Genomic DNA, 26,725 nt, shown 5'->3' with positions numbered 1-26,725 from the left:
TCAACTTTTTCAGTTATTTGAATTTTTAAAATTTTATCAATTCTACCATTTTTCCATTTGTTCCAATTTTCGCAATTTTCCCACATTTTCCAATTTTCCTAATTTTCCCATTTTATTTTTAATTTTACCGGTTGCCCCAATTTCCCAATTTCTCAATTTTCCAATTCCCAATTACCCAATTTCCCAGTTTCTCAATTTCCCAATTTCCAAATATTTTGCAATCTCCAAAATTTCGCATATTTACCAAATTTCTCATTTATCCCATATTTCTCAAATTTACCAAATATCCCAAATTTCTCAATGTCCCAATTTCTTAATTCCCAATTTTCCGATTTCCCAGTTTCTCAATTTCCCTATTTCCAAATATTTTCCAATTTCCCAATTTTCTCAAATTTACCAAATTCCCAAGTTTGAAAATTTTCCAAAGTATTCCAGTTTTTCGATTTTTTTAATTTTCCAAATTTTTCAACTTTTTCAATTTTTTGATTTTTTAAATTTTTATCGATTCTACCATTTTTTCCATTTGTTCCAATTTTCTCAATTTTCCCACATTCCCAATTCTTCCATTTTTTTAAATTTTCCCGATTGCCCCAATTTCCTAATCTCCCAATTTCCCAATTTCCTAATTTCCCAATTTCCCAATTTCCCAATTTCCCAATTTCCCAAATTCCCAATTTCCCAATTTCCCAATTTCTCAATTTACCAATTTCCCAACTTCCCAATTTCTCAATTTTCCAATTCCCAATTTCACAATATCCCAGTCTCTCAATTTCTCAATTTCCCAATTTCCAAATATTTCGCAATCTCCAAAATTTCGCAAATTCACCAAATTTCTCATTTATACCACATTTCTCAAATTTACCAAATGTCCCAATTTCTTAATTCCCAATTTTCCAATTTCCCTGTTTCTCAATTTCCCTATTTCCAAATTTCTCAAATTTACCAAGTTCCCAAGTTTGAAAATTTTCCAAAGTATTCCAATTTTTCGATTTTTTTGATTTTCCCAATTTTTCAACTTTTTTAGTTATTTGAATTTTTAAAATTTTATCAATTCTACCATTTTTCCATTTGTTCCAATTTTCTCAATTTTCACAATTTTCCCACATTTCCCAATTTTCCCATTTAATTTTTAATTTTACCGGTTGCTCCAATTTCCTAATTTCCCAATTTCCCAATTTCTCATTTTACCAATTTCCCAGTTTCTCAATTTCTCAATTTCCTAATTTCCAAATGTTTCGCATTTTCCAAAATTTCGCAAATTTACCAAATTTCTCATTTATCCCATATTTCTCAAATTTACCAAATGTCCCAAATTTCTTAATGTCCCAATTTCCCAGTTTCTCAATTTCCCTATTTCTAAATATTTTCCAATTTCCTAAATTTCTCAAATTTACCAAATTCCCAAGTTTGAAAATTTTCCAAAGTATTCCAATTTTTCGATTTTTTTAATTTTCCCAAATTTTTCAACTTTTTCAATTATTCGAATTTTTTAAATTTTGTCAATTCTACCATTTTTTCATTTGTTCCAATTTTCTCAATTTTCCCAATTTTTTTTAATTTTCCCGATATTCCCAATTTCAAAATGTCAAGTTTTCAAATTGCAAATTTCATTTTTCAAATTTTGAACTTCAAATTTCAGACCTCAAATTTCGAATTTAGAAATACATTATATCGACGAAATGAAACAAAAGTTGAACGGTGTTGCATGATTTCATTATTTCGCAATTTCTATGCGTTATATTTGGTTTATGACCTTACGATCGAATTTTTATAGTTATGTGATTCATGTTCATGATTTCAGACGCTTAGTCACGATTTTCGCAATTCATCAACGCTTTATCATGCATTTTATTCATGAGATCACTCTCCGATTTTGGTCTCGGAGTAACAGGATTCATGTTCATGATATCATCAGCTTTATCGTGTTTTTCCTAATTTCTCTTTTCGTTATTAATGTTATTCTTAAGCTTACCAACAAAATTTTTACGTGAAGTAAAATGACAATATGAACTGGATCATGATAGTGTAAAGTGTGATCGCTGGCATCTTTTTATTTTGTGAACTATTTCATGAATACAAATTATTTATCTGTTAGGTATTCTTGGCACTCAGCGAAGTTTTTTTGTGGACATCGCACTTACCCATTCCAAATGAATGGTGATGTTTGAGGTCCTAATAGTTTTCTTATATCTACTATTCAAACCTTTGGTTGGTCGCTAGCAAATGTGTACTACTCTATTACATTCCATGAATCAGGACAAGTATAAGAAATGAATCCATGAATAATATTGCAAATTTTGCTCACGTGAAAATTTCAAATTTATTAGCAGAGTTGCTTGAAAGTGAAAATGATTAGGAAATCTTCTAAATCTCTGAACTTATTCACGAGTACGCAAGATAGATCGTAAACAATATACTTTGAATTGAGAACCAGTTCACTAACGAAACATGAATTCTTAAAATATATAGTTACTTCTTATAAATTGTTCAAGAATCGATTTACGAGGGCTAAATGGAACCATAATTAATATTCCGAATTCGTAAAATAGCTCGTAAGCCTATATATGGGACAAACACAACAATGCCTTATATATGAAATCTCTAACCCTAAGTGCGGGGTTGGGAATCGAACCCAGGTAAGCTACGTACAAGGCAATGGATTTACCAACTACACTATGCCCGCACCCAATAGTAGTTTTATGAAATCGCTCTCGTGAAAATATTACGACCATGTACAATTTTGCAAATGAAAGAGGAATCCTACTTCATGGTTTTGTAGAATATTTTACGTGCATGAGTGATGAATCGTGACCATTATATTAAGAAACAGGAACTAGTCTACGAGACAATAATGGATCCATGAACAATATTCGTAATTTTTTATAACAGCTCATGAGATAATAGAAAGACTGTGTTGAAACTGTAAACTAATCAACAATCAGATCAGATCATGATGAAGGTGTAATAAATCACGAATCAGTTCACGTCGTTTAGTCGGAAAACAAGAAATGTTTCTAAATCTATGATTAAATTAACTGTTAAATTAAATTAAAAATTGTGATCTAGTTTACAGACAAATTGAAGATCGGGAACACTGCGTAATTTTCACAAAAAAAACGAATTTTTTCACAAATAAAAACGCTTAAGCAGGCGTTACAGCGGTTAAATTGAACACAATTATAAAACACCTAATATTTGTACACGGCCTTGATCTCAGAACTTAAAAACATGATTGTTCTAGAATTCATGGTAATGTACTCGCGAATGTAGGAACCATTTTTTTTCTGTTTAGCACTTCCTGGCTGTAATGGCAGCTTGTCGAATCTGGCCAGAACTTCCCTGGACCTTTTTGAGACTTAATGAAGGGTAGCATGCATTTCTCCAGGCACTTTTGTTTATGTAGCGACAAGTCCATCGATTTTTCTGGTGCTGAAAGTTGCTGGTTTTGAGTTCGTAGCTGCAAATTCCTTGTCAGATCTTCAGTTTCTGGTTGAATTAACCGGCGAGAAATTTAGAGTTTTTTTGGAATATCACCTCGTACTGCAACCAAATAAAACGGGACCATTTCAAAAAAACTTTGTCGTGATAGATCGAATTGAGCACGGATCTTGGACGTGGGTATGCAGGATCAATTCTCTTGTCTCGTCTTCCATCTAGTAAAACTTTTTTCAATACTAGCTTATCGAGACGAAACAGTTTTAGTTGGTGTCTACAATTTTACCGAAAACAGTATAAATCTTTTGTTTAATAGGAAATTCTCCGGAATCGGTACCAACAAAAAATGGCATCACTGTGGCCTACACCGACTGATGGCGTGCCGAAGGGGCATTTCCGCCCACAGGAGACCTGACACTCGGCAGTGTACCACGAAGGAGTGCTGCCTCCATTGAGCTGAGCGTTTCGTTTTTTTTACTCTACTCTAGAGCCGCCCTGTTAGCAAGTGGATGCAAGTGCATGCATTGAAAATAAACCTGATACAAATAGTTGTTTCATAGCGCAATAACTGCCGGGCTTTTTTATTAAAAGTTTTTGGCTCCCCTCCTCACGATCTAACAACGATCAGCTGTATCCATCTTTAGCACAGTAGGGAGGAAATTCAATTACCATCGCTGGGGCTACTTGTAGTGTTTTCTGTCCGTTCCGTTTTGTTTCTAGGGTCACTTTTCCTCCCTTATTGTACTGCTAGTAGTGATGTTTAGCCATCGGACATCCTTACGCTGTTGCAGGGTATATCTTTTCTGCTCTTCTTCGTATATTCCACTGACCGTTGGCTCAAGATTCAATATTGTCTCTGAGTAAATTTTAAATGCAATAGAATATAACAGTTCTTTCCCAACACTAGAGCTTTAGTACGAACACACAGAGCCAACAAGAGTCTGCTTTAACAGGTTTTATTAAATTACCGATGTTCTTTTATTCATTGTCTAGCATCTGCGAAGAATGGAGCACGCAAATGTGTGCAAATCAATCTAACCTGATTTAAATTTCTTTCATGACAAATTTGTTTCTTTTATTATATGTACACATTAAAAATTGGAGACATTGTCCCATCCTCTCCATAATGCAATTGAACGGTAATCTAATCGACATAAATTCAATTCTAATTACGCCACTTTGTTGAAACAACCAAGAAATCTTTTTGTCTATATCTCTCTGTCTCGCTCATTCGGAATAGCTGAAACGCGCAGCTACGAGGATCTTCATCAGAAACAGACGGTGTATAGTGTCTTGAATCCAGCTGTCCTGTGCATTGAAGTACGAGTTCGGTACACAGTTCCGCTCTTGAGCGGAAATTTTTATTAAATCGGTGCATTCAGAATAAAATTGGAACCAATTAACAGTGACTATTTTTCTTTCTTTCTTGGCTAGCCATAAGATTGGAGATTGTCCTCATCGGGCAAGGCAGTAGGTGGGCTGCCTATTAGCTAGCTGTGTTGGTACCTAATTCTCATCGCTAACAGCCAGCTACAGTTCCGTGGGGCGCTGTCTGGCAGAAAGGAAACTAACGCAGCACGCCGGTTGCTGCTGACTAGCTGACTGGCTGGCTGCGACAGAGGAGTCGAGCAGATGTGTTTCTTCGCGGTTTTAATTAAGACATCCTAGAGAAACCGCGAGAATCTGCCAGAAGTGTTGTGCGTTTATCACCACGGGTTACACCAGCCGCAAACTATAAGCGATATACGTAACGAACATCCGAACCGTAACGCTGGTAGAATAAATCGTTTTTTGGTTAGGGGGTAATAGCAAGCTTCAACACACCCACACAATACAAAGACATCGTACCCGCCACAATGGGAAAACAGAATAGCAAGCTGAAGCCGGAGGTACTGGAGGATTTGAAACAGAACACAGAGTTTTCAGGTGAGTGCCTATACATAGGGGTGGGGGAAAGCTTCGCGAGCGGGGCGTTCTAGGTAATGTGGGTTGTTGTTACGGTCGGTCCGCCAGAAGCAAGGAGAGCACTGGTGTTTTGATAAATTTGATTAAAGTGCTTGTTAAAAGTTGATTGAACCGTAAACCGACGTAGGAGTAAAAACAAATTTGATCTGTAATCATCAAGTAAATTAAAACAACGATTCTATTAACTTTTAAGTAAAATTGATTAAAAAATTCAGTACTGGTCAGGTTAGGACTATTTTTAAATTGGACACACAAACATGTCTGAAACTGTGGTCTACTAAAATCATTAAGTTTGTCAAGAAAAATTGTTTAATGTGTACCTTTTTGCGATATTTTTTTTGAGAATTTTGAAAGTTAGTTAGCATTCACTCTCCGAGCCAAGCAGACGCACTTTAGCTTCGCTATAGTTATTTGGAATTCGTGTACAAGCTTTTCTTTTATTTGTGAATACTAAAGGTCATGCACCTGGGTTTTATTGCCCCTGCCGTCTAAGCTTCGTGCGCATTGAAGGTCCAAGTGCCATCTGGAGACTATTCTGCGCATTAAAACAGAAAACTGTGGATCTTTGTGCAGTTTTAACAATTTGTGCAGCACATTGTATATCTGTGAAACACAGCTGAACCTACACAAGGTATCCCTCGTTCCCGGCTACGTGCGCAAAACAAGTTTTCGCCAATGACTTTATTTTCGTTAATTTTTTTAGAGACGGTCGGACCCCCAGGAACCTCCCCCTGGATCCGCCCCTGCTCTTTAACAACTGTTAGCATGACTAATCATAGCAAGCTTATTTCTGAAAAATGCTCAAATAGAAAAATTTGCTTCACCACTGGAATATGAGTAGGAGCACCAGTGAGTCCGGGTTCTATCCCAGGTCGATTTTCTAAAGTGAAAAATCTCTGCTCATCTCAGCCGTTGGGCTCGCTTCTTGCTATTGATGTGCCGATTTTTCGGCGTAAATTAATCGGCGTAAATTTACTTTCGACAAAATATATTTAAGCTTACAAAACACGGAATTTAAAAAAAACAGACCCTCACAAAGCAATAAATCAAGAAAAACCTTGATACTACCTTGCGTTGCGGAACTTGACCGATTGTTTCAACTGACTTCGCAGCCGATTCTTAGTGTACTGGACTACGATCCTTCCGATCGCTGAAAATTCTTCCGGACAAGTGACTGATCAGATCAGCGGGGCCATCGAACCAGGGCAATTATCAATCAATTATCAATTTTAGTAATTTCATAAATTTTATCAATTTTATCATTTTTTTTAAATTTTATAAATTTTATTAATTTTTTTTTTTAAATTTTATTAATTGAAGCTTTTTATAATTTGTCATTTGGCCTGCGTTAGCCAAACCGAATTGAGCGCCAGAATTATTTCCTAGAATTTTTCATGCTAAAATGTATTTTTGAATAACTTACCATTTTTGCTGTTTGTGTTCCCAAAAATAGATAGGTGTGAGTGTTGCTAGTACCAGGCCCGTGCGCAAGAAGAGGGTTTTTGGAGTTCAAACCCCTCCCATGAGGGGTTTGAATTTCATTTAAAAATTTATTGATTTCTTGTTCAGGAAAAAAATATACTGCAATACGTTTTGACAGATAAAGTGTCATTTGAGTTCAGTTACTCTAGAAACAACTCGATAAAAAAAACCAAGGACGAAACCTTGCGAGGATGACTGGAAAGGGATGTCTGCCAAGTTGGACGGCTTTTCTGAAGGATCGGTTCATGTTTTGACAAGCTTAGCAACAATTGTGAGTTAACAGCAGCTGTCGATCGGCGGGCTAGGAACGGCAGCTAAGGATGAAAAACACGAAGTTGGAGAAAATCAAGATATCGTTGTCTGGAGAAATTTCACCGCTGATAATCACTCCGTCGAAGTGGCAGCTAAATGGATCGCGAAATTTGGCATCGGTATCGGGTTAAATGCCGCCGCCGAGGCACTCTCAGCAGTAGCTAGCAGATAAATAGGAACTAGTAGCAGTAGCAGTAGGTTGTAAAGAGATGTACTGTATGGTCGACACCTCTGGATCGGTTCGTGTCTCAACAGATGACGATGTTTGTAGCAGACCTGAGTAGGTCAGATATATCGCGAAGATTGAACAGCTAGCAAGGAAAAGCAGTTATGGATAAAAACATGAGCGATTAACACAAAACAAAAAGAGCAAGAGCACAAGCCCTACTAAAGTAGTACCTAACGGTTGCCCCTGATAGATGAGGATTGCGAAATACCAGAGGTTTTGGTTTAGTCGGTAGGCTTAACTACTACAAACCAATGCGAATCCAGCACGAGCCAGCAGTGTCTGTTGATGACTCCTTCTCGATAACAAACATTTACCCAATCTGTTGAGCTGAGTCGATTGATTCACAAATCAAAACCCTCCCCTAGTGAATTTTCTGCGCACGGGCCTGGCTAGTACTATGTTGGATGCGACGGCGTATTTAGAGCATGTAAATTCTACTCTGTTAAATGTTTATGAAGGTTTCAAAAAATCAAAATTTTCGAGTGTAAGGTATCAAAAATGGCGTCCAGAATGGCGGCTCCAGCAAAAGGTGTTACGAAAACCGACCCCATCTGCAGGCACGATAAAGGTCGCAATTCACGGTGTCTTTGTCCAAAAACTTTATTCAAAAAATTCGGCATCTGTAAATCTTCGGGATGTGATAGAATGGACTTTTGCCTTTCATTTGAAAGTAAAATTAAAATATTCTGTCGGGGGGTCTTGAACAACTTTTTATTTTAAAGTTTTTTGATTGAAAACTTAAGTTTTTTGATGAAATTAATTCGCATTTTTGCTACTAATTGGTACTATAGACATTCAAAAAATACTAAAAGTGAGAATCTGACGAACAATTTCATTGTCTACAACTTCTTAGAATGGTATAAATCGATGTAAAAACACTCGAGAAAGTTATTAAAATTTTATCAGTTTTTAGGTGTGCACGGGGCCTATGGATTAAGAAGTCGATTAACAAGGACTTACAAAAGAATGTTGGGCCCAAAAGAACAGTAAATTCAGATAAATTTCAATACAAAGTCCCATTCTCAGTAAAAAAAATATATTTTCAGATTCCTCCGACGCTTTATGAACTTTATGAAAAGTGTGGAAAGGTGTCGACCAAATTTATTCGATAATTATACCTTTTCAAGATGTTGATTAATGTGGTAACGGATTTTATCATGCCTTTTTCATTTCTTTCCTCGCTCTAGGAGCTAGCTAATGTAAACTAGAATGACCCTTCTTCCTGATCCTATCGTGCCTGGTGAAATACAATTGGCTTAAATTCAAAGCTTTATATTTGAATGAACTAAAGTAAACAGTTCGAGTCATTGTAATAAACGGTGGATTTTATTGCAATTTTGGGTTGAGAATCCTGTTTGTCTTTATCAACATTAAAAGAAAGATGATTGAAAGAGAAAAAAGCTCTTCGAGTTTTGGATCCATGCTTGTTATCTTTTGGGGTAGATTCATTTCATCAGAATTTATAGATGCAGATTTTTGCTTGTCCTCACATTTTATTTCCAAATCGAACACACTTCACATAATCTTAGAAAAAAGAACAAAACCAAGTTTCATAATTTCCTTTAAGAAGAAATTCCGGAGTCGTTACTCGTTGAACACGGATCGGATCAGGCTGGACCATACATTCAGTAAATTCTCAAAGTAATACAAGTCTGTTTATTGAAGATTTCCCTCATAATATGGGATAAGAGCAACGACAACATATTAACAAGACAGAGTTGCCAGTTCAGTTCAGAATCTGGAGACATTACCAGCAACACGTCTTTCGGGTAAAGGTGATACTTTTTATATCTACTTTTATATTGAGATCGCTATCTTCGTACAATAGACAAAACCTTTATTTCTCATTCACTATTGCGATTTCTGTTCAATGTACAGCGATTCCCAAAAGTTAACAAACTTGAACATAAATCTCATCGAATTATTTTGCTATCCTTCACGAAACTGTCAATCAGGATTCTCAATCGAAATCAAATAAAATGACTGAATATCTAATCGAGTTTGATCAAATATAAAGTTAAAATTTAGGCCAAATATATCCTACAAGATGCTAACGAGCAAAAAGGTTGATTCAAGATTACATCAAGCATACTCCAGAATGAGTGAAGAAATAAAAAAGAAAAAAGAAATATATCTGTGACAAAAAAAACTGTTTCATTTTGCTGCATTATCAAGCATTTTTCAAAAGGGTCTTAATTTCGTTCAAATTTTATCTACTCCTCTCTCCTTGCTCCTAAAATATTGGTGCGCATAAAAAGATGGAATCTGCAATTATGTTTTCCGCTTAAAAGTGGGCCTTTGTTAACATTCCGGTTATTTTATATGCAAAAGTACATTTTCCCAAATTTAATAGCTTTCTCTGGCGATTTTAGATCGCGATGTAGTTCTCTACAAAGTTGTACACAATGCAATTGTCCACCAGATGCTCACTTTTGATAATATTTGAATGTCTAAAGTACTACCTAGGGGCAAAAATGTGAACCAGTTTCATTGAAAAACCTAAGTTTTCAAACAAAAAACTTTGAAATAAAAGGTTGTTCTGGAGCCCCCGACAGAATATTTTAATTTTACTTTCAAATGAAAGGGAAAAGCCCATTCTATCATGTGCTGAAGTGTTCAGCCTTCTTGATTCGATAGTTGTTCATGGTTTCAGCGTAGCTTTGAACTATCAGACCAACGAAAATTTCCGATGTGTTCATTACTTTCAGCACACTAGACCAGTGCTACTGGCAACTTGTAAACACACCAATAAACACTAGTGCCACCTATAGAATTAATGTGGGCTACCAGAGTTACCCTCTGTCAGTATAGTAATTTGCTTTAGAGCGCGCGGCGAATTTGTTTCTGAGCGTTCGTGAACTAATTCACGGATAAAAAAATCGATTTGTTGAAAAAACAATTAGAGGAAAACCCCCTCATTTTAATAAATTTTAATAATTTTATTGATTTATAAATATTCTTTCTTTTATTAATTTTAATAATATAATTGATTATATTTACATTATTATTTTATAAATTTTATTGATATTTTCAATTTTATTAACCCTAGAACGGTTTTGTGGGGTACATTTGTACCCCAGAGCTATTTGCAATACCAATTATTCCGTTACGGTTTATTTTGGCTGCAAGAAATCTTTATCATAAATCAATTTGATTATTAAACTTCCACTTAGGCATGTGAAACCTATTTGTTTCACTTGACCAACTTAACAGTGCCCGCTTAAAGTTTGTCTGGGGTACAAATGTACCCCACAAAACCGTTTATGTTAGTGTTTTGTCATGTGTACATCATTCGAAATATCTGTATCTGTAAATATGAACAATAGTATCTGTTATTTGATATAATAAAGCTACTGTAGCAAAGTAGGTAGAAAATGCGCTTATCGTAATTTTTTGCTTTTGTGGATAAATTAGGCAAAACACATTCGTGAATATGACTTGTATATAAAATGCACCATGCACCATTCGATTCGTCGTCTTCTAAAGCCCAGGCTCTGGAACATATTTATTTTATATACACGTACAATGCACCGGCCCTATCAGTCCTTTCGACGCCTTTCTGTGTTATCTCCGTTATTGCATATTGCTGTATGTTTGTATTGGCGTTTGGTGTTCAAAAAAGTATCGGAATAAATATACTTTTTGGCCGGTTTTTGAATAATTTACTACTTGTCCGAAAGGAAATTTAACAATCTTCACAACTCCGTATAGATGGTAAAAATGAGTTTGAAACTTCTAGCTTCAGTTTGGGAGTTCTAGCAATACTAGGAAAAAGGGAATTTTGGCGTATTTCAAAGACTTGTTCTATAAAAATGTTATATTACATGAAAAAATCGACAAAACACGAATATTTTTGAACAGGCTTCTTTACGAATGGTTTTTGGAATAAATCTATCTAATTTAATAATAAATTCAATAAAAATTAGGTTTATTAGAGCGATTTTAGTGCTGGGGTAGGTATGTACACCACAAAACCGTTTACGTAAAGAAAAATTCACGAAACCGTTGTAGGCTTAATCCTTATTAATTTTATTTTTTATAAAGTTAACTTATTTTTCGTTTAATTAGCTAAACTATTTTGACTTATTTATTTTATCAATTTTGTTTATATTACTCATTCTACTCGTTTCATGAATTTGGTATTTTTTATTTGTTTGCTATATTGATTTTTTTAATTTCATTTGTTTTATTGATTTTCTGTAATTTATTCATTCATCCGAGGATTTATTGATTATTTATTAATTATTAATCCAACAGTGCTATGTGTAAGAAATGTTTCATCTCACTGCTAGGTGGAATGAGTCGGTTTTTTTTTATTAAATCTGAGATGAAAAATTTTACATCTATTCTATAGTTAGGGATGCAAGTCGATGTACAAGATGAGGAACAATAGTTTTTTATGAGAAATTTTATACCTATCCTAAAACTAGGAATACAAATCGATATACAAGAAGTTTCAGAATTTATGGTCAGTTAACACTATGTAAATTGGACCAATTTTGATGTTTTTAACACTAGCAATTAGATCACAATTAAAATCGAATATAACTATGTTTCAAATGTGAGTTCAGTTCACGTGTTTTAGATTATAAAGTAGCGTTACGTAGGTGTAACGGGAGAAAAGCTGAAGACGAAATACAAGATTTTTGTTTAAGGGCTTTTCAAGGACAGACATTTTACGCAATATCTGTGCCGCTCATTAATACACACAAAAAGAAACTACATGTCCGCATTCGTTGTTAGAAATACCAACTACCAGGGATTTAGAAACGTTAAGTCCAGTAGTAGACATGCCTTTTTCATCCTTGTGATTTGCCCCCGGCAAAATAAACACTCCATAAAAGTTGATGATCATTATACTATTTAAATAGAAAGCAAACTCGACAATTCGATTTCCGAGCTTAGCTTCACATTCTTCAAGATACGTTCGCTTTATTCAATTTCAAATAAGCTCTTTGTCAACAGAGGGAAACGATTTTGGAGCGCTTCAGGACCGGCAGGATACGCTTACATTACGTGCAGTGTAGGAACAACTGAAAGACTTAACTTGATTCTTCAAATAGCAGTGGCGTAGCCAGAAATTTTGTTTGGAGGGGGTTTTGACGAAAATTTTAGATTTTTCAAAAATGTTGACGGGTCTATTGATGACATTTAATCTGTAGACCGCGATCGACTGGGTACTACCGTGTTCTGCAGTAATAGCGAAATGGGATGGTGTGAGTGGGCATGGGCGCTATAACCCTACCGTAGGCAGAGCTAAATACCTGTCGCAGGTGTCAGTTATGCTGGGTGGCCGACTACGAGACAGGTTAGGTCAAGTTCAAAGAGTGACCCAAAAACACCACTTTACTAACAATCAAGCAGAAAAGGATGAGCTGAAATTCGCAACTTCGAAACCGTAGCATTGGAAGAGCTTTGATAGACGGGCAGAAGGTGTGAAAATGCGGGAATCGAGCGACGGCACAAGAGCTGGGCAAAATGCGCCAACGTGTGATCAAATGGCAGGCGATCAGCGAAAGAATGTGTGTAGTGCGGATCAAAGGCCATTTCTTCGACTAGAGCATTATCAATGTGCACTGACCTCACGAAGCCGAGAAAGATGCATTTTACGCGCAGCTGGAGCTATGGCGGAATGTTAGCTGCCTATGGCGGAATGTTAAGCTCGTCATCGGTGACATAAACATCCTGATAGGCCGGGGCATTGTATAAACCGGTTATCGCACAGGATAGTCTGTACACCTTATAAATAATGTGCAGAAATTCTCACGATTGATAAGTATATTATGACGAACACCTAAATAGCGAAGCGCGCAGTCGACGACAGATTCCGGATCTACCTAAGATACATGAAAAAATAGGACGGTTGAACCGCACGGCAATGATCAGCTGTCATGTGAGCTACTCAAACACAGAGTAGAGGAATTGGCTAGAGCACTCCACTGGGTGCTTTTGAAGATCTGGAAGGAGGAGATTTTACCGAAGTATAGGATGTAGGGAGTAGTATGTCCCATCTATAAAAATGGTGTTAATTGGGATTTTTGCAACTAATTACCGATTAATCGCATTACTGAACTGCCCTTGTATGCAAAGGTGACGTAAATGCCATCGAGTATATTTTTCAGGAAATCAATTTTCAAATCTTGCATGGTGCGGGTAAAAGCATGCTTTCGCCACTTTGCTTTTCGCATTTCAACAGGTTATTTTTTATTTTAATTTGAAGTCGTTTGCACTGAAAGAAGCGAATTTTCGTAGTGAACTTAAAAATACGAAAAAGTAAAATTTGACCAAGGTGGCGTTGAAGTCACTTTTTCATACTAGGATAGTAAATGTCATCTACAAGGTATTCTCCCAAATTCTTTGTTGCCGCCTATAATCGTTAGTAAGGGAACTCGTAGTGCAATATGGCCTATAATGCACAAACACGGGTTGCATCCATATCTTCAACCAAGATATTTGCAATAACATTCTTGAAAACTTGGCTGAAGACAATAAATTTGATTGGAATTAGCAATGCATCCAACTGGAAAAATTAATCAACAAAATTATGCTGCTAAATACTAAACCACCAAAAGCTGATGGTTTCCAAATTATGCAATCTTGGCGCCGTTCAATGTACACCATAAATAGCGAAAAACGTGTAAATTTTTTTATTGCCAATCTTAGCTAAGGGCAATTTATATAAGTTATAACCCAAAAAAATCAAATGCATATAAAACCCGATTCTGACCTGTTAGAGACAAGCGTAAAACACAATTTTTCATCAGTTTCTATGTAGGCGTTTTAATTGAGCTATTTTGCTTGATATATACATGATTTATCAACTATAGGACTAAATATTAGTTACAAGATTTAATTCTCACAATTTACAAAAAGTCCCCAAAACGTTTAAAACATTAAATTCTCAACGTAATGAACCGATAATAAACTTCCAAAATTATTATTTGAATATTTAATAAACTAGTCAGCATCAAACTTTTTTTTCTTTAATTCAAATATTTTGGTTTGGAGGGGGTTTTAACCCCCAAAACCCCCCCTTGGCTACGCCACTGTCAAATAGATTTGGCTTGCTGGAGCTTCGGTAACGCTGTTCGACGATTGTTGGCTTTTGTTTTTTTATCGACACTACGTGACGCTTCTTCATGTACTTGGTATGAACAGTAGATATGTGCACTTTAAATTTTGTTTTTTTTTCTGAATGTTGCATCTGGGTGCAACAGCTCCTCGTGGAGGGATAAACATTATGCTGGAAAGAATCAAGTTCAATGTCTAAAATGGTGAATAATATATTTCTTTCGAATTGCGTGTTATAAAACAGATCTATTGATTGTTAGAGGCACGTAAACTGTTATCAACGCAGTAAGAAAGATGGATACTTGGCGGATCTCAAAAATTGCAAAATTCAAAAAAAAATGACGCTGTTACTTTTCTGGATGATTTCAATTGCTTCTAATGGATACTACTATTATTGAATTTTTTTTTTGCGGGCATATTGGCGAAAACAAATTTTAACAGCAGAAAATATTGAAATTTTGAAAATAGTTGCTCTGGAGAAATGTTTCTAGATTGACTTAATGTACTGGTTTTTAACACTGAACTGAGAAAAAAAAAACAAAAAAAAATATAACCTAAAGATTTCCACAAACGTGGATAACACCTTTTTTGTTTGAAACCTTTTCAGTAATTTCAGTAAAACTTACTGTATTGATAGAATATAACCACGAACCTTTACAATTTGCCAGCAATGTAATAATCAACGAATAAAATCTGTAATTTTATCTTAAGGTGTACGTTTTGACCTACCTTATCCTTGATATGCGAGCAAATGTTGAAATTATACCTGTGAACGCTGTTCAACCGTACAAATATCTAATAATTTCGGCTAATACACTCATTCAACACAGAATTAATTGGATCGAGACATCATTTACTGAATTAAAGTTTAGTAATCCTTCGCAGCTTTGGTTTGATTGCCATACAAATTACAAACTCATGTTAAATTCCTTTCATCTTCTCTTCCTGCCTCTTTTCTCTTACTACAGATGCAGAGATACAAGAATGGTACAAAGGTTTCCTGAAAGATTGCCCCAGCGGCCACTTATCGGTGGAGGAGTTCAAGAAAATTTACGGAAACTTTTTCCCCTACGGAGACGCGAGTAAGGTAAGTCCTTTCCGGGAGTATCCGGGTTGTTTCTTTGTGTTGGTGCTTTGATCAAATAAATATACCTATCCCCTTCCCATTCGTGTGCTTGCATTTTGAATGGAAATGACGGATGTTTCCATCTATAGCTTCTCGGTATCCATTATACATATTTCCTGAATCATAATTTTCGGAATTTCATTCTCCATCGCCTCCAGTCCGATTTGTATGGAATAGAATTATTCAAAGTGTTTTGGCGTCCGATTTTTTTACCACACGGCTAATTCTGAAAATAGTTGCTGTACACCTTATAAACTCGACTTCATTATTGCGAAGTCGAGCGAGTCGAAATGAGAGTCTTAAATCACGCTAAAATGGCCTAGTGATTAAATTTTCAGCTCCTCAGCATTTTCTTTCTTCATTTCTACATAGAGGCGAGTAAACGGGGAATCGTCGCCCCCTCCCCCGGGGGAGTAGATTCCTATTTATCAGTTAGATATCCGGTGAGAAAATATGATGATGGTGTTATTCATCCTGCTCTTTCTTCGATCGTTTGGCATTAAAAAAAAGAGAAACGTAAACCAACCGTTAGCGTAGTTGAGGATTATCTTTCCGTTGTTTTTCCCGGGCCTCCATCACGGTAGTGCTGTTGATTTGAGAGGAAAACGATTAAATCGTACTTGGGAAAAATTAAATTGAGTTTTGTGCTTTCCTTGCAATGATGGTTATTAGATTATTTACCAAAGTGAGGATGACATCAATTGTGAAAAGATACTTGAAGGTCTTTTAGATATTGCTAATGCTAATTGTGCCGTGAGTTTGTTGAACAAACTTTGGAGGTCATTCATTGTTCGAAATTGCGTTCGATTGATTATTTTCCATTTCTACTCCATTGGTGACTGTTTTGAAGAAAAATACGATTATACTTAAATTAAGACGACTGGATATTTTGGACTGAAGGAAGGATGACACCGGCTTGAAATTGCGACAGGACTGCCTTCGTCCCTACAAAACCTTGGCAGGCCTCCGGGTACGTTCAAAACTCGTTACCATTTAGTTGGTGGCACTAGGTTCGGATGGAGCATTCTGGATAATACGCCGATCCGGTTCTGAACATTACCCCCCATGAAGGATAGTGTCAACCTCCCTACTTTTATAGATAATCATAGCATCACGAGAGGCCGCTATGTACAACGAGTGGAGATAGCGGCCCGTTGTTGGGACCGAACAGAATGGAGCAAGAAACCCACACGTGTGAAAGAGGCGCGGCGAATCTCTTCCCCAAAACTGGTTTAACGAGGTCACCATATCGGCAACCAGTGCAACAACATCACGGCCAGAAGAAACAGTAGTCGCAGTTTCGACACCAGGAGCAGCCACAACCATACCAGCTGGTGCAGCCACAGCTTCAACAAAGGCAGCAAAAGCAGGTGAGCAGCGCCTGGTTGAAAATACCAAGCTTGCCGAGTATAGCAGTAGCTAAAAAACTGGTGGACGAACTGCACAACTTTATTGAAAAAAGGAGTAATATGCACAAGAACATCAAGATGCTAATCCTGAAGATACATCTCGAAACCTCGGATTGGCCATCAAGGAATGGAGGACCTTGGAGCAGGAAGTGGAGGTAACCAGAAAGGTGTTGTTGATGGTCTAGAAGTCCTTGGAAATAAGGCAAACAGTGGCACCGCCGAGGGAAACTTATGAGGCGAAAGACAAACCCCAGGAAACGGAAACCGTGTCTCTCTCTACACCGAAGAGGCCAAGAGCTACACCAGGTGATGCGAGACCAGGAGGATCCAAGAAACATCAGGAGGCTCCCGGCGTAGTGGTACACATAGCAAACGAAGCAGCCACTAACGTGGGTAAAAACACCAAATCGGAAGTCGTCGGCAGCACAAAACGGAAGGCGTACAACAAGAATAGGTCCGAAAAGTGAAAGCCCTTCAAGGGACGAAACAACGGTGAAGGACTCATAGTCAAAGTTAACGATGACTCGTACGAGAAGATATTGCGTGCAATGCGGATAAACCTGGTACTTAAGAAGCTGGGCTCACACGTTAAGAAAATCAAGCGCACCCGCAACGGAAAGGTGATCCTGGAACTGAAAAAGGATCCGAAGTCAAACAGCTCTACTTTTGAAGAGCTCGCCGAGAAAGTTATGGGCGAAGCGGTGGAAGTGAAAGCCTTGTGCCCGGAGGCTACCATCCAATGTAAGGACCTGGATGAAATATCCTCGTAAGAAGATCTAGGAGAAGCTCTGAAAGTATAGTGCGAGCTTGGAGAAGTGCAGATGACGATCCGAATTTCGTCATGCAAGTGGTTTCGGTTAGGTTTTCAATCAAAGCAGCAAATAAGGCACTTAAAATTGGGAAGATCAAAGTTGGCTGGTCGGTATGTCCACTGAGTGTCTCTCGGCGATCGATGATAGACACCAAATGATAATAAAAACGCTGGCCTTGGTATCCAGCGGAGAAATTAAATAGATCAAATGTGTTGGGGTGGTCAGCTGCAGTTGTGTGATTCTCACCGTCGCTAGTGCGATAATCATGTGATCTTTCTGGGACGTCATCATACCCAGGAATAGCATAAGGGTTAGTGCATTGGGCTGGAGTCTCAAAAGTTGCGGGTTCCAATCCTCGTCTCTGGGGGAATTCTTGTCACATAATTCGTTAGCTCTATCTGACCATTTCGATCATTATTCCCCGTTGGATACCACCAGTCTTAGATAGAAACTGGATAGAAGACCCAGAATCAGCGGTGATTTGGACGATGGGGAGATACCCATTTCAGGGAGTGGCTTACCGTGCAAATGAAGGCTTTGTAATCGCCAGAACCAATGGTGTCTTTTTCTGCAGCTACTACGCACTTCCGCGGTGGACGATCGATTCACAAAAATTCTCGATAAGCTGACAGAAGAGCTTATCGATCGGGGACCAGTGGTTATATCCGGCGATTTCATCGCTTGGGCAGTAGAATGGGGCAGTCGTTTCACCAAACTGAGTGGGGTGTAGTATACTCGAGGTCTGTGCAAAGCTGAACGTAGATGTTGCAAACAATGGTACAACCAGCACCTACCATCTGTGATGAATAATACAGAAAAAATCTGTTAAATTTCCCAAATATCTATGAACAATCACAATATTTCCAAAAATCTGTGGAAATCTGTGATATTTTCATCAAAATAAAATAAATCTGTCATCTGCAAAAAAGAAACTGTGATGAATTTTTTTAAAAAAATCTGTGACATTACAGAAAAATCTGTGAATAAGGAAACCGTAGTAAGAAAGCCTGCCTAGAGGAGCTCTACCGCAACGTCAATTCAAATCCGTGGTGCGACGCCTATAGAATTGTCACGGCGAAGATAAGAAGATCGGCAGTACCACCGGATAGGTGCCCGGAAATGATGAGAGTCATCGTAGAAGCGCTATTTCTACAGCACGAACCGACGACTTGGCCGCCCACGCCATACAAGACTGAGTATGACTACGAAGAAAAAGCTCGGGTAACCAACGAGGATCTGATAATGGTGGCAAAAGCCTTGAAGGCTCCGGAACCAGACGGTATCCGCAACGTGGCTCTGAAAACAGCATTCCTAACGAACCTGGATATGTTAAGGACCGCGTTACAAAAGTGTTTCGACGAAGGTAACATTCCCGACATCTGGATACGACTAAAACTGGTGCTGTTGCCGAAGCCAGGCGAGCCCTCTGGAGATCTTTAAGCATACAGGACGATATGCCTGTTGGATACAGTCGGCAAGCTGCTTGAAAGAGTAATCTTTAACAGGCTTACAACATACACGGAGGGAGAGAATAGCCTATCCAATATGCAGTTCGGTTTCCGAAAAGGCAGATCCACTGTGAACGCCATAAGTAAGAACGGTCGTAGAAACTATGGAGGCTTGGTAGAAGCGAAAAAGAAGAGGCAACCGATATTGCGGAGCGGTTACACTGGGCGTAAAAACGTCTTCAACAGCCCCAGTTGGGCTGCAATCGTTGATTCGCTGCACAGACTGAGAGTTCCCCAGGAGCTACTTCCAGAACCGGCAACTGATCTCTGAAATTGACGCCGTAAACCGTAACAACAGGCGTTCCACAGGGTTCCATACTCGGCCCAACTCATTGGAATGCTATGTGCAACATGGTGCTGAAGCTGAGCCTCCCCAAGGGTGTGAAGATTGTTGGTTTAGCGGACGACTGATCAGCGAATCACTAGAGAAAGTAGAAGTACTTGCAATAGAGCACACAGATGTTGTGGAAGACTGGATGAGCGAGAGGAAACTGACGTTAGCTCACTACAGAACCGAGATGATTTTGATCAACAACCTAAAGCAGGCAAGAATTTCGGTCGGAGAGTGTATCATCAACTCAAATTGCATTGACCCCGCATGCAGGAGGGCCGTAAAAGTAATCTCGGCACCATCTTCATAATTCGGCGATCAGAAGCAGTAAAAAGCGACTACTGGTGAGTGTCTCCACATCGGTGCAGCAAGACCTGCTTTGGTGACGGCACTGTAGACGAAGAGGAACATATCTCGGCTGAACAGTACGTTAAAGCTGATGGCCATGCGGGTGACTAGCGCGTATCTAACTATCTTGTCAGAGGCAGCCTACGTGGTAGCTAAAACGATTCCTATAAACCTTCTACTCGAAGAAGATAGTGTGTTACAGGGCTCGACACACGAGAGGAGTTCGTAAACGAGCCCGAGCTGATACCGTAAGCAAGTGGCAACATCAGTGGGTTAGCTCTGTAAACGGTAGATGAACCCGTTGATTAATCTCATGCCTATCGATGTCGGTGAACAGAGCGCACGGTGAAGTCAACTTCCACACGACGCAGTTTTGTCTGGTCATGGCTGTTTCAAGAAGTATCTGAACAGGTTCGGCCACACGAGGGCGCAGTTCTGCATCGCGTGCCCTCGAATACCCGCGATTCGAGTACGAGCAAAACGAAATGAGAACCATTGTCGGTGAGGACGATTACATGAACAATATTGTTCAAAGACTGTGCGCGGACAAAGCAAAATGGGACACGGTGAACAGAACAGTCGTTCTGATCATGTCAGCGTTGCAACAAAGCTGGCGAGAGGAGTAACGACCAGCAACGTAGCAGTACACGGCTGCGAATCGTCGAGGCACCGATAAACCGGAAGCTGCACTCCAACTCAACAAGTCAGTCTGCGGAAGAGAGATAAAGTAAACCACCAGGCGCGACCGGCGTAGGCTAGATTCACTGCCGGGGATTAGACTGAGCGCACGCGTCGTCAATGGTAGGTCGTCGGAGCACCTGAGAACCTGAAATCATCCCCCCCTCGGAATCGCAGGACTGACCTCGGCATTCAACGGACAAGCATCCAGATAACGGTTTCGAGAGAACATTTGACGTCGGAAAATCTCTCCGTAGGCTAGGCCCACCGCCGGGGATTAGTCCGAGTAGATCCTGAAGTGGCAGCAGTAAATGGTAGTCGTTGCGCTTGCAAACTGGTAGTCACCTTCCATCCACAATCGCAGGACCGACCTCGGCATCTGCCCGGGCAGCGTCGGTTTCGGAAGATCTTTCACTGACAGGAAACTTTTCGTCGGAGTAAGAAAGATTCACCGTCGGGGACAAGTCCAACTAATCCGTAGCGAATCGGCAGCTTGAATCGTCGGGGCACCAGTGGACAATCCTCCACCCGGGATCGCTGGACAGATCTTGGCATTCTGCCAGACTGCATCGAAGCAAGAGTACCGCATCTGTCAACAGTTGCGGAATACATTCTTTTGTCGGGGAACTCTCCGCTGAGGTAGGCTAGCTTCACCGCCGGGAACTACGCCGAATAGCACCGAACGCGACAAACAACCAGTCGAGGTCGTCGGGGCACCAGTGAAACCACCCTCCAACCGGAATCGCTGGATCGACCACGGTATCCAACTGGTCAGCGCAGAGAGGAGCGCATGTAGAAAATTACGCCGTGCAGAACTGATACGGTGGTTTTGAGATCAGCGAACTAGCACGACCAGCTAGATCTGGAATCAAGCGAAGTGCACAGCCTCCCCCGATATAGTGATTTCAAATGGAATGGGGGATCAGGCAAATGTCGGACACCTTGATGGCGTTTAGAAAAGTAGGGTTCAGAGTTATCTTTTCTGTTCAGAGTCTCTCACTCTGGCACACGATGGACGATATCGGTAGTATGGTCTTATTACGAAACGTATGCTGGGTCGGTGTAAAAACTTTACCAACAAGTAAAAAAAACACACACACGCGCGCGAGTCTTGCTACACCACAATCAGCGAAGGTTACAAGATGTTGTTGGAGAAATCCGCAATCCTAAATTAGGTGGATGAGACTAAAGATTTTGAGATCGTATGGGAAGAGCCGGTTTCAGCAATAAATGCACGTCATTGAAGCAAAGCAGAAATATCAACGGTCCCAAGTAGCTTCCCGGGGCTATTCCTGAGGTGTAGAAGTAACTATGGGTGGTTGTCGGTCTACGTTGACAACGAAGGAAAGTTCTCGATCTATGAGTTAGCTTGGAAACACCTGCATTTCAAATTTCTCCATTTTAGGGTTTGTGAGATCGCGGTACTCTCTATCAAAAGATGCAGATAGGTTGGTGTCACTTATTTCAGTTTGAGCTCCACATTCCATACTTCCTGTTCTGTAGGTTCTTAACCCCTTCATACCCATGTTGTTTGTTGACAACAATGTTTTGAAACAGCTATAACTTTTGATTGAGGCAAGATTTGCTTACAAAAACAAGTAAGGCTAATAAATGTGACAGTTACGAGGATCAGCTCTAGAACTGAAGTAATTGCAATTGATTTGATTAGATTCTGATGCAGCAGTGCAGCCAGGGACAGTTTATGTAGACGACGGAAAATTTAATATTTCTTCGTTATGGTGCAATACTATTGAAAACTGATAAAACTTAACAATTTCGACTGTCTTTGGTTACATTGTCCACGCAATTGAACTATTGCCAATATTCTAGGAGAATTATATTGAGCATTGGAAGGTAAAAATTGAGCAGCTTCTAGCACTTCAAGAGAAGCACCTATCTTTATGGAAAAGGCCTTTTGTGTTTCTTGATCCCACCGTTTTCAAAGAAAAATAGTTTTGAAACTCTACATGCAATAGAAAAAAGTTGGGCATGAAAGGGTTAAATACGGCAGGTTACTCGCTGTCCAACGTCCAGATGTGAATCCATGTTGATCGTCGATTAGGTACTGTACATTGAGCTTGAATTGGTTCCATAATCACCAATTCAAGACTGCGCTCAATTAAGTTATTCCACGATAGTCATTGATTACTCACTTATTTTCCCTTTTAAGGACAGTAGCCACGTTCGCAGATTTCCAGCAAGATGAAAAAGTGCCACTGGCACTGGCACGCTAGTTTTTGTGGATGTTTCGATCCTAGCTCACCAATCGAGGATTACCTCTCTCACGCTTTTGGAGATTGTCAGCCACCTACACTTACTTCTACGTCAGGAAAAGCCCAGAGAAGCTACTTGGGTCCGTTGATGTTTCTGTTTTACTTCAATGGCGGTGTATGTAGCTCGGAAGTGTTGTTAGAGATGCTTGGAAGTTCTTGTTGTATTTCTTTTCAAATACCTTGTAAGAAAAGCAAAGTTGAAAATAGAAACAACGAGGTACTATTGAGAGATTAAAAATACACATTTGCGGAGAAAGAATAGGTAACTAGAGAACAGGAATCTTCGCTTGCACCTAACGATTCTTTGTAAGACAGACTACAGACCGTGCTGGACATGTAGCGCGAATGCTGGAAGAGACAACTAGGGTGCTGGACATGTAGCGCGAATACTGGAAGAGAGACCCTCTTCCAGTATTCGCGCTACATGTCCAGCACCCTAGTTGTGCTCAGCAGAGAACCTGAGAGCGACTTTGGGACAGACCCTGCATTCGCTGGATCGAATAACCTGAAAATCTAAGAATTCATTCGGTAGTGATTTGGAATACCCAGATTTTTCGACTACAGCTATGGTGATGATGTCATGTGGCTGAAATGTGTTTAAGCCGATTTTCGAATTTTTAACAGTTCTGAAAAGAAGTAAAATAGATGGATGCAACAGTATGCTAAATTATGCCGCTTCATAAGAAACATTGTGCGGTTTTCGAACAACACCATAAAAGTTGCCATTGTTAACGTTTTACATGAAAAATATGCAAATGGTTCAATATTTTTCCAAAGACCTGTAAATGTTCTGGTGATAATTCGAAAGGACATTTAAATCCGCGCCCGACAACATTTTAATCAATTCAATCGATCAAAAACTGGTGAAGCCATTTAATTATTGTCATATTAGGAATTGCCTTTTATTACTCTTTTCCTTCATTCCAGAATTGTAAACAAATCAAAAATCGGTTGGGCTACATAGCAATTTGCAATTTGGTGCCCAAGGTCCCAGAAAATGGTTTTTCTGCCATAAATGATGATTTTAAGGGTATACAACATTTTTCCAACATTGTTTTGTGTGGTATTTCGTGGGACCTGCAACCTATACGAGTTCACTTGAAAAATTTAAAATCACTGCAGGCACCGTGTTATTTGTCGTGCCAGAAAATCATTTCGTCTGGGCTAGAAAACCATTTAATTGCAAAAGCAAAACCGAAAATCATTGTTTGGGGCGGATAAGGTAGAAAGTTTCTAGTTATCACTGACGGATCTGACCGGATGAGTACGGTACGAATCTACATCCAATCCGGTGGAAACTGGCGCTATTTGGCTCGTTAAATTGGATCGAGCTGAACAATGAAATTTTTCGTTTATTTTTAATTTTATAACAATTTCATTCGAACGAGCACCAGAGGTTCTATATACGAATAGGGAGTGGGCTGTAGTAACAATTCACGTTAGACCTGGATGATGTGTCAGTAGGTGAAAAATTAAATAATTCATCAAAGCGATCTCCGCTATGACGACGGAGATTTTTACGCCTCAGGAGAGGAGCTGGGTGGGCTTGATGTCCGAATTTATTGCGCACTCTGTTTTAATGTGATGAATGACGGTGAAAAACCGGTTATGAATTCAAAAGTTTAGCTCATTTCATTCCTGCTACTGCTCCATTGTGTTAGATGACAATTTTACCGTTTAGGTAAATTGTATATGGCAGTATGGGGTAACAGTTTCTAGCTTTGTATGTAGCATATTTAATGGCGAAAAATGTTGTCTTGTTCATAATACTAGTCCCTAGTTTGGAAATAGAAGTCAGAAGAACATTACATGCTTCGTAGATATCGCTTAAATATATTCTACTGTAAAAATTGAAGCCAACTGCATAAATGTAGCAATTCTGATGACTTGAGATAGTCACTAGAAATTGTAATTGAATTTAATCTTGAAAACAGTTTCAAAACTATATATAATAAAAATCCTAAACATATTTGTTACAAGAAAGTCTATCGTACATCGACGAATTACTGTTTTTGAATTTGGTTTGCTTAATTTATTTTCAATTTACAATTTTCTTTAGTTACAAAAATGATAGCCTACACGCTTACAAGGTATAGAAGACGCTAAATTGGAATGAGTAGAAACTATTATCCAAAAAAGCTATGTAATTTTGTGGACTTTCGACTGGATTATTGTTATCTAGAAATTTGAACGGCTTTTTTACAGTCCTTAGTGGATTAAAACGATTTGTTTGCTTTTAAATAAATTTAAAAGCAAACAAATCGTTTTAATCCACTAAGGACTGTAAAAAAGCCGTTCAAATTTCTACAAAAAAGCTATCTCACGAAATATTACATGCATTTGCTACTCAAATCGTGTTCCACCGTGATGGGGGACGAAACCTGCGTCAGCGTTCTCCCCATGGAAAGGAATATATCAGCCTAAAATCCAACCGTTATAGGGAATGTTCGAACAAAGAGAATGTCGGAATCGGCAGAAAATTTTCTAATCAGGCAGGCGATTCGGAGTAACGGTTCAACTACTTTTTTCTTGATCAGGCGTCCTGCCTCTATTACTAGTTTTGTAGCATCACCCGAAGTTTGCGTTGACTCAACTTTAGGATATTTCCAATTTAAATGATGCTACTTTAAAATATATCTCCGACAATATTGTCAAACAAATGAGAACAACTTTTATTTATCTATTTAAGTATTGCGATTCATTGATAGATTCTAGTTGTTTAATGAAATCTATACTTTTTATATCATTGGACTTGGGAATTGAAAATATTTCAGGGTAATTTTTCTTGTTCAGACGAATTCCTAGATACTTGAAACTATGGCAAAAGGTAGAACAGTAATTTTCATGGTTAAAATGTATAGTGCGTGAAAAAAATTGATATCTCTATAAAGCAGGAATAATAACTTTGGCGCTATTTACTTTGAGAAATCTTGCAAAAGCATTGGGACTCGATAAGATTGCGTTCTCCTAAGATCTGCGTCGAGAAAATCGTTTTCAACGTTTACGGACGTGATTGTGCAAATGTTGTAGTGCGGGACTCCAGAACTGGTTTCGGTTTAAAATTGTCTGGCAACGTTTACGGGGCACTCTTGAGTATTTCAGAAAGCTTACTATAGAAAAATGACACTATATCATCTGTTATGGTAACGTGGAACAGACTATCCACTATGGGAAGGTCTCATACAAACAGGTGGCCAAAAATATTTTGTCTGTTATTCTTTCGTAAAAAGCTTGTTTGAGTTGCAAATAATGTACGATACTCATGAAGAGTTTAAAAACCTCGACTGAATTAGTAATTCCCTCTGCTTACAAATTCTGAACAGAATTTTTGAATTTTCAGGTACAGTATTGAACACAAAATTGAAAATAATCGACAGGGACAGTTACAAAAATGACAGCCTACACGCTTACAAGGTATAGAAGAAATTGGAATGAGTAGAAACTATTATCCAAAAAAGCTATCTCACAAAACTTTACGTGCATTTGCAGATCACATGTGCTTTTTAACTCTTCACACAGAGAGTGACAGAGACAAAATGCAAGTCGCGAATGTGACAGATATTTTCACGTATGTATTTGAATATAAGTAAATAGAAGGCTGTTTTTTCAATTACTTCATCGTTGATACGACAAAGGGACTTGAAGTATCCGGCTGGTCAAATTTACAAAATATATCCTTTCGACTTCATATGCATTTGCATTAAGCACTTTTCACTGTATGATTTTCCGTAAAGATTTTCACATGT

General features: G+C 38.6%; 1 protein-coding gene across 3 annotated transcripts in view; it reads left to right on the top strand.

The window, feature by feature from the left end:
- Positions 1-26,725, top strand: part of LOC131689408 (neurocalcin homolog) — a 490,006-nt gene that overhangs the window by 454,233 nt on the left and 9,048 nt on the right. For all 3 annotated transcript variants that reach the window (XM_058974470.1, XM_058974468.1, XM_058974469.1), the window contains exons 2-3: positions 4,870-5,361; positions 15,463-15,581. In XM_058974470.1, coding sequence (XP_058830453.1) covers positions 5,292-5,361; positions 15,463-15,581 — 189 coding nt within the window. In that variant the 5' untranslated portion in view covers positions 4,870-5,291. The remainder of the gene's footprint in view (positions 1-4,869; positions 5,362-15,462; positions 15,582-26,725) is intronic.

The sequence above is a fragment of the Topomyia yanbarensis genome, chromosome 3, assembly GCF_030247195.1.
Source record: "Topomyia yanbarensis strain Yona2022 chromosome 3, ASM3024719v1, whole genome shotgun sequence".
In the NCBI taxonomy this organism is placed as follows: domain Eukaryota; kingdom Metazoa; phylum Arthropoda; class Insecta; order Diptera; family Culicidae; genus Topomyia; species Topomyia yanbarensis.
Note: the sequence above shows the minus strand (reverse complement) of the source record. Positions and strands in the feature narration are given on the sequence as shown.